The sequence below is a fragment of the Theobroma cacao genome, chromosome 9 (assembly GCF_053813885.1).
Source record: "Theobroma cacao isolate CCN51 chromosome 9, ASM5381388v1, whole genome shotgun sequence".
NCBI lineage: Eukaryota > Viridiplantae > Streptophyta > Magnoliopsida > Malvales > Malvaceae > Theobroma > Theobroma cacao.
The window spans coordinates 47,616,798-47,630,613 of NC_142647.1; the positions used below are offsets into that span (position 1 = coordinate 47,616,798).

Sequence of the window (13,816 nt, forward strand, 5' to 3'; positions counted from 1 at the left end):
AAAGAAAACAAAGAATGAAACTGACAACTACTTAAGAAGAAGGTCGAAAATCCATAATATTATTTATATTCAGGTACTACACGTTTCAACTCTCAATACCCATATCTCTATCCTTCTTCAAAATGTAACTTTTTGGAATAAATGGAGAGAAACCAGATAAAAATCATAACCCTTAAGAAAGGCAAGAGTAAAAAGAGTGTGGAAGTATGGACATGCAGTACCTCGAAGAAACGTGTGACCCAGTTACCCTGGCTTGTTTTGCTGGAGAGAAACGAAGCCAGGAGGGAAGAATATGATCATTTCCGGGGAAGGCCGGTGGAAAAAAGAGTAATTATATAAGCTTTACCAAAACGGCGGGAAAAATAGGAAGGTAAAAAGGATAAAAAGGAGGGAATGTCAACGAGTGAACAAAGGGATGAGGACCCTTTTTTTTACCTGCTAGTAATTTCCTGCTATGTACTTTTTTAACCACTAGTAATTTTCCATTCTCCTAATTTGCACCTTATTTCTACAATTACATCCATGAAATGCTACTAAAAGAAACAGCCCTTCAGTTGATACTGTAGTCTGAATTAAGCACAAGATTATGATTACAATGCATCCCCTTGTTGTAATTTAACCTACTAGACTACAACAGGAAAACAAATTCACAAACTCCATCATTCAATTTATAACATCAAAAATCAACATATATATCATTTTTTTCCCCTCAGTAATAGCTATATTGTTATTCCTCTGCCTTCTCGCTTGGGCTCTTCCAGGATAAAGGCATTGGTTAAAGCAGACTTGGTGACAAAAGAAGCCACCAGCAGTCGAGAAGCCTGCAACAGAGAACAGATTCATGAGAGGTTTCAACTAAGAAGGATACATATGTCTATCACAGTGCACAGTCGAAATCTTGGTGATGTTATACATAGGACAGCTAGCCCTTATGAAATTTAACCTCCTTTTCTGCATGTGATGAGAATTAAACGATCCATTTAGGAGCCAAACAACCGAGTAAATGCAACTAGTTTTGGACTCTAATTTGCTAACAAGTCTACTGTTTTTGATTGGCATAATCACTTGACTTGACACGCCATATCAATTCACATGACTGTCCAGTTACAACAGAGGAGAAAGTTGAATAGAAAGAGGTCCATCTGCATTGGAAATTTAACAGCTGGTGAAAGGCTCTATAGAGAATGTGCAACCTGAATCTATTTGTTTCATTGGAAACATGCTTGATAATGAGTAGAACTAGTTCAGAGGTGTGGAGTGTGAGAGTGTCCAGGAATATGATTACTGATGCATCTCAAAGTAATTAACCTGGTATGGGAATTTTAACTGATGATTTCCATCCCTCACTACGAAGTAATGAGGCTGTTAATTCTATTACCCACATCTAATATTATAATAAAAAACCATTCAATTATTTGTTATACCAGAATTTCATTGCAGAATCAAACTTACTTCTTCTTCGCCCACATGCACAACGCGCTCCTCTATATCACTGAAAGGTACCTTACATTTGCTTAGAACAGAGAGACCTGACGCTGGTGATATAGGTGTTATGATAAGATTGTCGGTTACTGTGAACATCGATGGTCCTTTGACAAAGCCTCCACTGCTTTTAGCATCCTTGTAGTGCGATTTTGGATCCACAACACTTAGGAGTGAGGCCTGAGCTGAATCGCTACAAGGGAGAAGCTTTTCATCAGAAAACAGCTCTGGGCTGAGGAATCCGTGAATCACTTTTACATGATAGTAAAGGTTCTGTTGACGCTTGCATTCCTCAACACCTAATGGCTGGTTCCCGAGTCTAAAACCCGGGGCAAGCCTGGGACTAACTAGCATTGCCTTGTGATCATTTGACTTCAGGTATCGCTCAGCGTCAAGATCCTGGATGCTATTGTAAAGATGATTGATGCATCCTCTTGAAGAATGGCTTTTCATTTCTTTTGCCACATGGCCCAGTGGAACAGTGAGGAAACTGAAGAGCAAATCCACAAAATCTTCAGAGACTTCAGCATAACAAACCATCTTCCTGGATTTGCTTACGATAAGCTTTGCACAAATCCTTTTGTAATTGTTTGACGATGCTTCTACGATTTCAGATTCAGTAAAGCTTCCTTGATTGAAGTTTGTGAAGCTTCCCTGATCGTAGTCTTCATTGTTCATATCCAATGATTTCTTCAATAGAGTTTCTGTCAAAGGTATTCTTGACACCAATGAGAATTTGAGCAAATCCAAAACCTGAAAAAAAAAAGGGACATCAGGTAATAAATTTCAGATAAAAGTAAGAAACTAGGCTATTGGTTTGATAACACATTTCTTTGCTAGTTACCTCGTCTACTCCTACATTGAAAGCCCTCTCTTCAATGGTGCTGCCATCTGTGAGACCAAGCTTTGAAAGTAAAGAAAAGCTACTTGCAGTTAATGGGGGCATTATTTTTAGTTCATCACTTACTATCATTCGTGTCAATCCTTTAACAAACACCCCTCTATCTCGAGCATCAGATAACATTTGCTTATTTTCTTTCTCGGACAGATAAATCTCATAGTTCATGCGCTTTCCACAACCGCAAATTGCATTCTTGTAATGACTCAATAACTTATACTTTGAAGCAGTGCACTCCCACGACTCACAACAAAAGTATTGCAGTGGCTCACTGTCATCAACTGTCAATTTTAGTCTCTCACATTGAGCAGCAGCACCATTTCGTGGGTGCAACAACATGCTCTTGCAAGCTTCAGTTTGGAAAAGCTGCACGTCCAGATTCTCAACACTTTCATACAAGTTGTCCATGCAACCTATTCCCACCGGTGGTGGTTGATAACGGATGAGCCTGATGATTGATCCTATAGGCATTGTCAAGAAGCTCAATAGGATATCAATGAAATCCTCATCAGATTCAACAAAAATAACTCTGTTTTTCTCCACATCAACTGATGCCTTCAATCTTAAACCTTTAACAAGTTTGCCTTCCATTGATGACATAAGTCGAGCAATACTGCACAACAGATGCTGAAAGTTAAAACACAAGCTTTTTGTCCACTTAATTGAATGCAAATGAGGTCATAAAGTCTAATGGAAGGATGACTTCAGAGCTATAAAAAATAAACAAACAAGCAAAATGTGAAGAATGAACACTGATCCTGATGCCCTCATCAATGGACTTCCCAATGGAAACAAAAACAAGTTACCAATTTTGCTTTCTTCAGTAACTTTGGCCTCTTCTGCAAACGTACTGAAGCCAAGAAGCCTGAAATTTGTTGGAAACTAGGATAAATTTTCTTAAATTGAACCAACGGAAGAATGATATAGTGGGGGCTAATTACTTTACAATCAGAGCACATTAATTGAATAAAAATTGTTAATAACTCCTGAGACCTCACAGATCCTACTCTCGAAAGACCATAAAGTTTTCCTTTACATGCAGAATTGTCGAATTTTACAGTAACTATGACAAAGGGTCTGTTCTTGCAAACAACATAATCACTCAAATATGCAACCAGCAAAACAAGATGAACTATGAAACGCTCCCATCCCACTAATCATTCCAAGTACAAAACAAGTCCTAATGCTTTATCATTGCCATTAAAGCACAAAAAAGAAAAGACCCCAGAAAAGAAACACTATGAACTCAATCATCTGCTGACATTCCAACCATGATTAATAACAATCACAGAGCTCACTAACAAGACAGCAAGTAACTAAACCCTGCAGATTGCATGAACCTTCTACACCTACACTAAAGAACGTTACCTGAAAATTGATTCAGCAGAAACCAGCTTTGCAGTTGCGGCTGCTGGGCCTGGGAAGTGAGAACTAAAGAATTTTTAAGTGCAGGAAAGATAATACAACGAAAGGCGAAGAGCCAGTAGTTTGATGATCTTCAACATTGAACAGCTAAATAGCTTTACTCATGTAAAAGGTCCTTACCTGAGAAGAAATGTACAGTCACATGATTGACTTGACTTAGGTCTTCTTACATTGGAGTAAACTCAACAAAAGTATCCATTAAAAGGACCCACCTAGTGCTTCTGATATACGTTTGTTCTTTTAGTTACTTACTCTATTTTGATTCCTAATCATATTTATTTGCCAAAAGGAAATTGATGTTATCATCTAAAATAATGGCTTATTCTAACAAAATATTTACTTACTGGTTTTTTGATTGATTTGATAGTAGAATATTGGTGGTTTCCACCATGGAATAATGCAACATTATAAGTTTTTTCAAGAAGGCTAAAAGCATATATTACCTATTTTCTTTAGATTAAATTTAGTAGTATATCCTAAAGTGTTACTACACAATTAGAAGAATTTAATTTATTTTTTTGGATGCATTAGAAGAAATTATTTTTTGATAGAATATAAACCAAACTCAACTAAACCAGCAAAATCCAACCTATAAGGAAACTAACTTTGCCTTATATATCCTTGATGGCAAAATGATCATAAAATTAAAGCCAAATAAATATCTCAAATTTCAATAAAAAAAATTAGTTAGATTTAGTTAGCTTTTAGGGAAATCCAGAGCCCTTTTATCGTATAGTATTTTTTTTTACCAAACCGGCTTTCAAGTCAATAGGAGTCGTTAATTACTTAAAAAAATTTATATTTTTTTATTACCTCTTACATTTAATCAAGTATTTATATTTTTATTTCAAATTAAATTAAGTTTTATGATTATCGATTAACTAATTATAATTAATTAAAATAATATTTTTTATTTTATACTTACGTGATACTACGTGTAGTATGAAACTATTGATGTCATAAATATTATGTAACATTATTATTTACTATAACATGTTAATATGTCATATATATTGATATTAATATTGAAACTGTCATGTGATCATGTCATCATAAAATATTAACATATCAAATCACTTTTTACTCTAACTTGTCAATTTGCATATATAATGTAACGTGATATAAAAAAAAATATAAATATTATATTGGTTATTGACCATTATAATTAGTTAATCGTTAATCATAAAATTTATTTAAATAAAAATAAAATATTAATAAATATAATAAAAAATAAAATTTTATTTAATTATTTTTAAATATTATACCAAAATTTTATCATACCAATAATATTTTGCACAGCATATTTTCTGAATTACTATCTAAAAAAATAAAATAAAAATATAACCCAAAAAAATTATAGTACTACTTTACATTCTAACAGCCGTCAGTAATGTTAGGTCAAACCCGCAGGGTCACATCTCTCCGTGATAAAAAGGATTAGAAGGATAATCGTTTTTTCTTTTATTGTTATTTGTTTACTGTTTCTTTTGTCCTGGTTTATTTGCTTAAGTAAATTTATTAAACATAAAAGCATAATCGCCATGTCGTAAATGAATCTGTCTATTTTAAGTAGTAGTTTCTCTGTTCATCTCTCGCACGCTCTCTTCTCAGCTGCTTTGCCTTCTCCAACCGTAAGATTCTTTTCAATGCCTCGAAACACTCGCGTTCAATTTACTCGACCTTATTGTTATTCTCCGATCCTTTTCAAAAACCCTAAATCTTTCTTTTATTTATTCATTCATTCGTTTATTTTCGAAGTTTGCAGGTGCGATTGGAGTTAGGGTTTAAAAGTAGCCCTGAGTCGAAATCTTAGGTAATTTCAGGTATACAATAATCTCTCCCTTGTTTGGCTGCTGAGAAAATGTGCCAAGGTGAAAAACGAACGGGAAAATGTTTGTCTTTCTTTGCTTAATTTTGTTTTGCATGTCGGAAATATTCTATCTCTGATTCAGATTGGCTGGAGTATCAATCATGATTGCGTATTTTATTTCTTTGAGTTATTATTATGTTTTATCATATTATTTTTTGCAAAAAAAATTATGAAGACTGATAACATTTGATTAAGTGTAGGGATTGTTGATTTTGATTGTTTGAGTCGTCTTCTTAACTGCATTATTGTTTTGCTAATAGCCACATTGTTGTTTTTACTAATGCTGCTCTGTCTGGAAATGATGATTTTTCCCTTTTTTTTTTTCTTATTTTCTAATTCGAAGGCTAATTAGATTGATGCTCATTGGGAGTTGAAGCCGAATTCCTTTGACAAAATGGGATTTGATAACGAGTGCATACTGAATATCCAATCTCTGGCCGGAGAGTACTTCTGTCCTGTTTGTCGTCTACTTGTCTACCCAAATGAAGCATTACAGTCGCAATGCACCCATCTTTACTGCAAACCATGTTTAACCTATGTTGTCAGCACTACTCGAGCTTGTCCTTATGATGGTTACTTAGTAACAGAAGCTGATTCTAAGGTATGTCTCCGACACTTTGATGGTTCATAGTGTATTCTCAATATCATTGTTTCCTGCTTATTGACCATTTTCTTTTCCCCTCAAAATACAGCCACTTGTTGAGTCGAATAAGATGCTTGCTGACACCATTGGGAAAATCACAGTTCATTGTCTATACCATAGAAGTGGCTGCACATGGCAGGGTCCTCTGTCTGAATGTACAGCTCATTGTTCTGGGTGTGCATTTGGCAATTCTCCTGTTGTATGTAATAGGTGTGGCATTCAGATTGTGCATCGTCAAGTTCAAGAACATGCACAAAATTGCCCTGTGAGTGCATTGAATTCTTTAGTAATATATCAGACCATCTTTTATGTAGCATTTGTGTTAAGTTTGACTTTCGTACATGCTTTTAATTACAGAGTGTGCAGCCACAAGCACAGCAGGCTAAGGGTGGTCAGGATACTGCAGCCACAGGTACCACAGCTGCTGATCAGGCCCAGATTGCTTCTCAGACAGGAACAGCTACTTCTCAGGCCCAGGCATCTCAAACTACAACATCTGGTACACCTGGACAGGAACCCAATCAGCAGGCCAACCCAAATCCCCGGTCCCAAGCTGTCTCCCAGGCTGCTGCGATGACTTCGGAACAGTTGTACCAACAGCAACAACAGTATCAGCAATACTACCAGCAGTATTCTGGATATGATCCGTATTATCAGCAATATTACCCCTATCAACAGCAGTCGGTTCTGCAATACCAGCAGCAACCTTTGCAGGTTAATGCACCACACATGGCTGGCCAGCATCCAGTCTACCTGCAGACACAGCCCCAACCTCAACCCCAAGTGCAGCCTCAACCACAGGTTCAGGCTCAAGTGCAGCCACAACCACAACCACAGGCCCAGCATCAGTCAAATTCATCTGTTCAGGCTCCTGTGGCTGCTCAACCTCAGAACCAGTCACAAGCCAACCAACAGCAGCAAACTCACATTACGGTGCCACCACCCTCTCAAATTCCTTTGCAAAATTACCCAGCAGCCCAGGGCCATCCTCAGCCTCAGGTTCAGCCATTTCCTCAAGCTCAGCCTCAGGTTCAGCCATTTCCTCAAGCTCAGCCTCATCTGCAACATGGGCAAATTCCTCGGTATCAGCAGCATCATTCCCAGCTGCACCAACCACAGCCCCAGCTTCTTCCTGCTCCTCAAGCTCAACCTCATTCACAAGCTCAGCCACAGGCCCAGCTTCAGCCTCAGCCTCAGCCCCAGCCCCAGCCGCATCCTCAACAAAGCCAGCCCATGAATCCAAATTTGCTGCCTCAGCCGCAGCAGCTGCACCCTGCAGCCCATGCTGTGACTGGTCATCAATCTTATCCACTATCACAGCCCCACCAGCAGATGCAGCTGGTAACACCACAACATCCCATGCATGTGCATGCTCAAGGTGGCCTTCACCCACAGCAACATCCTGCTCAAATGCAGAATTCATACCCTCAGCAACCTCCTCAGATGCGCCCACCCCAACCTCATGTTGCAATTTCTAACCAGCAGCAGCCAGGTTTGTTGCCATCACCAGGTTCTATGCTGCAACAAGTTCATCTTCATTCTCATCAACCTGCACTTCCAGTTCAACAACGGCCAGTTATGCATCCTGCTGCATCACCCATGTCTCAGCCGTATGTGCAGCAACAACCTTTGTCAACCCAACCGGTGGGCTTGGTTCAGCCTCAAATGCTTCAGCAAGGTCCTTTTGTGCAGCAACAGTCGTCCTTTCAGTCTCAGTCACGCCCCCTAGGGCCACCTCATTCCTTTCCGCAACCTCCTCATGCCTATGCACAACCACAGCAAAATGTTGCAGGATCTCATGCTGTGCATTTCCATCCATCACATAATCTTGTTGGGAGACCTATGACTCCAAATCATGGAGTACAATCACAGCCATATCCACATTCTGCAGCTGGTACACCAGTTAAGCCTGTGCATCTCGGTGCGAACCAGCCATCTTCTTATCAGAATAATGTGTTCAGGACGAACAACCAATCTGGGGTAACTTCACAACCAATGTCTGAGGTGCCAGGAGATCATGGTACTGACAAAAATGTGGCTGAGCAAGAAGCTGATTCATCCTCCCCGGGAACTGCTAGGAAGGAAGCTAATGAGTTGGATATGGCATCTAGTCTTGGAGCTGATGTGGCTGAGAAAAATACTGCAAAATTGGAAGCTGATTTGAAATCCGTAGATGAAAAACTTACTGGTGATGTTGGAGATGATAGTAATGGGGTTGATATATCTACCAAGGAGACACCAGAATCTAGAAGGACAGTTGGTACGGACCTTGAACAACATAGAGATCCTGTATCTAAGAATATGGTTACCTGTGAGGCAATTGAGGACCAGAAAGATGTTCACAACGGTGAGCACAAGGTAGAAGAAATTAAAATAAAGGATGGCCCTTCGTTGAAAACTCCCCCACTGCAGGAGGCTAAGCTTGGTGAAGAACAGAATGGAAAGATGCAGAAAGACAAAATTCTTCCTCATGATCAGGGCACTCCTAAAGGGCCTGCAGGCAATGGATTTAGAGGCATTCCTCCATCTAGTCAGGTGCAGCCTGGGGGCTATCTGCCACCTTCTCATTCAGTTCCAAATGTTGATCAGGGAAGGCACCAACCCCTACAGATGCCTTATGGGTCTAATAATAACCAACAAAGACCTGCTGTTTCTGCAATATTACAAGCACCTCCACCAGGACTGCCTTCACATGCACAAACACCAGGACTTCCTCCCAATCAATTTAGGCCGCAGGGCCCAGGACAGGCTTTAGTTCCACCTGAAAATTTACCGCCTGTTTCCTTTGGAAGAGACCCAAGTAATTATGGTCCTCAAGGGCCTTATAATCAAGGTCCTCCTTCCCTTTCTGGTGCTCCAAGGATATCTCAAGGTGAACCTCTTGTAGGCCTGTCATATGGTACACCACCTCTTACTGCATTTGACTCACATGGTGCACCATTATATGGCCCTGAAAGTCATTCGGTTCAGCATTCTGCCAACATGGTGGACTATCATGCTGATAATAGACGGCTAGATCCTAGAGCCTCAGGCCTTGATTCCACATCAACATTCAGCTTGCGTGGTGAAAGGTTAAAGCCTGTCCAAGATGAGTGTTCAAATCAATTTCCTTTGGATCGTGGTCATCGCGGTGATCGAGGACAGTTTGAAGAAGATCTTAAACATTTTCCTAGGCCTTCTCATTTGGATAATGAACCTGTTCCGAAATTTGGGAGCTACATCTCCTCATCTAGACCACTTGATAGAGGTCCTCATGGTTTTGGTATGGATATGGGACCAAGGGCTCAAGAGAAGGAACCTCATGGGTTTAGTTTTGATCCTATGATTGGCTCAGGTCCTTCTCGATTCTTGCCACCATATCATCCTGATGATACTGGAGAAAGACCAGTTGGTCTTCCCAAAGATACTCTAGGCAGACCAGATTTTCTTGGAACAGTTCCTAGCTATGGTCGGCATCGTATGGATGGTTTTGTTTCTAGAAGTCCAGGCAGAGAATATCCAGGCATATCCCCACACGGATTTGGAGGGCATCCTGGTGATGAGATAGATGGCAGGGAACGCCGATTCAGTGATAGGTTCCCTGGCTTGCCTGGCCATTTACATAGGGGTGGATTTGAGAGTTCTGATCGTATGGAGGAGCATTTGAGGAGTCGTGATATGATTAATCAAGATAATCGGCCTGCATACTTTAGAAGGGGTGAACATGTGGGTCATCATAACATGCCTGGTCATTTGCGGTTGGGAGAACCTATTGGCTTTGGTGATTTTTCTAGCCATGAACGAATAGGAGAATTTGGTGGGCCTGGAAACTTCCGTCATCCACGACTTGGTGAGCCAGGGTTTAGAAGCAGCTTTTCACTTCAAGAATTTCCTAATGATGGTGGAATCTATACAGTTAAGTGTTGGTTTTCTTCAAACTTTTATTGATTATGTTTGTGCTAAAATACTGCTCCAATCATCTTGTTTCTGTGCTAATATCATCTACGCATGCGGAGAAAGTGTATATCATTGAGTTCTTTGTGTTTCTGCTCCTTCTGCCCTATTTTTGACTCTTGGTGTTTTCAGGGTGGTATGGATTCATTTGAAAATTTGAGAAAGAGAAAACCAATGAGCATGGGTTGGTGCCGCATTTGTAAAATAGACTGTGAAACAGTTGAAGGCTTGGACCTGCACTCACAAACAAGGGAGCACCAGAAGATGGCTATGGATATGGTTGTGACCATCAAACAAAATGCAAAGAAACAAAAACTGTAAGTTCATGTGGCCATATTGTGCATGGTGGTATCCAAATGTTAATTTGTTTATGGGTAAGACACATCATTTTATTCTTTGTGTTGCTTTGTTTTGTAGAACCTCCAGTGATCACTCCATACGCAATGATACAAGCAAGTCAAAGAATGTAAAATTTGAAGGCCGTGTGAATAAGCATTGAGTCTTGATGTTTGCTGTCCATAGATTGTGGTTGTTCCCTTGCTCACTTGGGATTGAATTTGTTGGTGTGGTATTTGGCACTTAGTGATGTAGGTCACTCACCCTTCGATGCCTCTTTTTCACTTCTGGGTGGTTTATGCTGGTCCTGTCATTTCAGGTTGCTGCCATGTAAATGGAGATGGTTTTTGGAACTGACGTTCAGTGGCAGTTAAGTTTATTGGTTTTTTCTTTTTTGATATGATATCTTTTGCTTTTAGAACTTCAGTATTTTGTGTCAACTTCAGCATTATCTGGTTAAAATGGTTAAATTTTTTTTTACTATATCAAGCTGTTATGACTTACTTTGCTTGTTGAGATGGTTGTATCAATAGTTGGTTTTCTTATCCCTAGATATTTTAGGTTGAACCATACATATATCCAGTATATAAGCTTTTGCTCTTGCTTTCTTCAATCAACTGTTGGCTCAACCTTTCCTATTTTATTTAGGATTAGATTCCTTTCGTGACACTGTGGGATTTAACTGAACAAACTGTTTTCTTTCCTGAACTATTGTTGAGCTCACATGCAATTGCCAATTTTATTTTCTTCTATAACAAAAGGTTGTTGATTATTCATTGGTATTCATCCAGCCATCTTTTTGTTGCCCAGATGCTTTTTCTCTATCTACTTTTCTTGCCTCTTGTATATTCTAGGGAAGAAAATATAAATTGTACAGCAATTTCAAAATTTTTACAAAAGAATTATGAGTCAGCTGTAGATTACAGAACAAGTCTACATAATGTGGTGAAGTTTATATGGAAATTTGTTCTTAAATTGCTGTAAACATTTAGTCTAATTGTGGCTTTATATGCTTTCTATAATTAATTTCTAAGTTGTATAAAGTTCATCCGAAAATTAGTTTTTGGAAACATGCTTATTTTTAGAATGTGTAAACTTCCAAGTATTGTGGTCTTATCTAAACATTAGTGCTCGATATTAATTTTTGCTATCAAATGGTTGATGACTTCTGCATAAATCCCATTAATATATAAAAGGGGCATCTTTTTATGTTAATATGTAGACATTTTCACCTGGTTACAGTTAATCAATAAGATTTTTTTGTGCAAAAAAAATATTAATAATGCAACATGTCAATGATTATGGATATTAATAGTTCCTTGAACATTTGTAGCTAGGATTCGTTGATGAGCTGTATTATTTTGCTAGGAAAATGTGTTTTGCTATAGATTGCTAAACCTGTGGGACGAAAGCATTTGATCTTTATCTTCTTGGCAAGTTTAGGATATAAATTCAATTGGAGGGTCTATGTGTGCTCAAAATTTAACCAGTGGAAAGATTATGTAGCGGCATGGACATCAAAAGGACCTGCATGGTCATTCAATTGAAGTCCAAAAACAGAAAATTAGAAGCGTAAGCCAAAGATTGTTGGCTTTTATACTCAGTAGCTTTTTATGGTACTGCTTAAAGAGTGTGAACTGTTAAAGATTTAGTTAGGCTATGAGAGGTAGATCTTGCTTAATGGGATTAAGCTTTGTTCTTGGTGTTATGAATAAGGCCCTGGTTAAGACTATTGAACAGCACATAACTAGCAAGGGTTGAAATTGTCTCCAGCATTTAGTGGCTTGTTTCCAACCTCTGAATATATGATACTATCATAGGTTCAATATCCTTGCCATAAAGAATTTGTCTCTTCTGGCTGGAATTCAAAGAAAACTTCATCCAAGTTATTGCTGTTTAGGTGCTTTGTTCTGTTAGTTATAATAGTAAAATAATTTCCTTTAGTTATCTTTTAATATTTTTTAGGTCCAATGCTTAATAATATAACAATTCTTTTAAACTTGATAGAGTTGATTTTTATACTGGTGGAATTTCTTTTTTTTTTTTTCTATAATAGATTTTTTCAATTCGACCTCTCTTTTTTCGGCGAAGCAGACAACATAATGGCTGAAAGTTCAGTGGGAAGGTTTTGTCACTCATCTTTTTTAGATGTGGTAAGATTGTGTTCAGCATACAGATTTTGTCAGCGGTAAACTTTTCTTTGTAATATTCCTTTTTTTTCCCTTTCAAATTGGTTAACTGCTGGGTATTATATATGTTGCTTTATTTTCATACTGATTTTGCTTTTTATAGTTTCTTTTACGTTAATCTTTTACATTTTTTATGTCCAGCATTCAGTTGTGGGAAATATGTGGTAGTCTGTAATTGTAGAATTGAGAGGCTGATAAAATGTTAGTTAGAGTGTAAGTTATTTCATAAAGTGTATAATTATTTTTATTTTTTAGTAAGTGTATCAATTTAGGACAGTTTTGGAAATAGGTCCTTTTGTTGGATTGAGTGAGGTCATTGAGTACCCTTTTATTTTAGTTTAACAGTGCCTTGTGCCCTTGGGAGAGGGATTTAAAGGTTAAGCCATGAGTCCATGTAGACTTGCATGTTAGGATATACTTGTTTGGGCCAAGGGTTGTCCTGGGGCTTGGTCTATGCTAGGACAGACAAGAAAAGGCGTGCTTAACATGACCCCTGTTTGAAATGGTATGTTTTGCCGGGATCCATCTTTCCATACTAGATGATTTTGAACCTAAATGACATTTCCTTAGAAAAGAATGTGTTAGTCATGTTATTTTAACCTTTATTTCTAGGTTCTTTAGTGTTTCAATTTTAGGATCTGATAAATTATGCGTTACATTTGCCAATATTGGTGGTTCACCTTCCTTGCTGTCCCGATAGAGTGTGTGTGTGTGGATAAGTCTGTTTTGACTTAACACTCATGCAGCTATATTTGATGTACTATTCTAGAGGCGTTAATGTTATATCCTCATTGACCTTTATTGACTATATTTCATGTGCGCAAAATCTTTAGTTTCTATGTTCAGTTGCTCAATCATATCTGAGATACTCACTAAATAGTCAAGCACAATTGGGCTAACAATAAGTTTATCTTCCAACATTTTAAATGACTACCATTCATTTGTTATCTTCATAAAATTAGACATGATAAAGTATCAAGTGGAAAGTAATTAACAATAAACATAAATCTGAGACATACAAATAAACTATTAAGTAGAAG

The 13,816-nt window shown here is 38.1% G+C and overlaps 2 protein-coding genes across 12 annotated transcripts; one reads left to right on the plus strand and one right to left on the minus strand.

Annotated features, from left to right (window-relative positions):
* Positions 1–38: 38 nt before the first annotated feature.
* LOC18590568 (uncharacterized) lies at positions 39–4,040 on the minus strand. 4 transcript variants are annotated; one of them, XM_018126530.2, is made up of 6 exons: positions 3,926–4,040; positions 3,749–3,811; positions 3,187–3,245; positions 2,327–2,993; positions 1,453–2,235; positions 39–821 (listed from the first exon to the last, which is right to left on the minus strand). In XM_018126530.2, the coding sequence occupies exons 4-6, from the start codon at positions 2,978–2,980 to the stop codon at positions 720–722; spliced, it is 1,539 nt and encodes a 512-aa protein (XP_017982019.2). In that variant the 5' UTR covers positions 2,981–2,993; positions 3,187–3,245; positions 3,749–3,811; positions 3,926–4,040; the 3' UTR covers positions 39–719. The 4 variants fall into 4 exon arrangements, with proteins under 4 accessions (XP_017982019.2, XP_007016229.3, XP_007016230.3 ...); XM_007016167.3 differs by lacking the exon at positions 3,187–3,245; XM_007016168.3 differs by lacking the exon at positions 3,926–4,040 and having other exon boundaries at positions 3,749–3,915.
* A 1,280-nt stretch (positions 4,041–5,320) lies between these two features.
* LOC18590569 (uncharacterized) lies at positions 5,321–13,353 on the plus strand. 8 transcript variants are annotated; one of them, XR_016028324.1, is made up of 9 exons: positions 5,321–5,436; positions 5,571–5,628; positions 6,019–6,276; positions 6,368–6,583; positions 6,676–10,212; positions 10,384–10,568; positions 10,669–10,838; positions 10,907–10,956; positions 12,644–13,353. XR_016028324.1 is itself a non-coding variant. In XM_088809657.1 (8 exons), exons 3-7 carry the CDS (start codon positions 6,070–6,072, stop codon positions 10,748–10,750), a joined length of 4,227 nt encoding a protein of 1,408 aa, XP_088665783.1. In that variant the 5' UTR covers positions 5,321–5,436; positions 5,571–5,628; positions 6,019–6,069; the 3' UTR covers positions 10,751–10,779; positions 10,907–11,013. The 8 variants fall into 8 exon arrangements, 1 of the variants encoding a protein (XP_088665783.1); XR_001929426.2 differs by having other exon boundaries at positions 10,669–10,779; XM_088809657.1 differs by lacking the exon at positions 12,644–13,353 and having other exon boundaries at positions 10,669–10,779; positions 10,907–11,013.
* Positions 13,354–13,816: the final 463 nt, after the last annotated feature.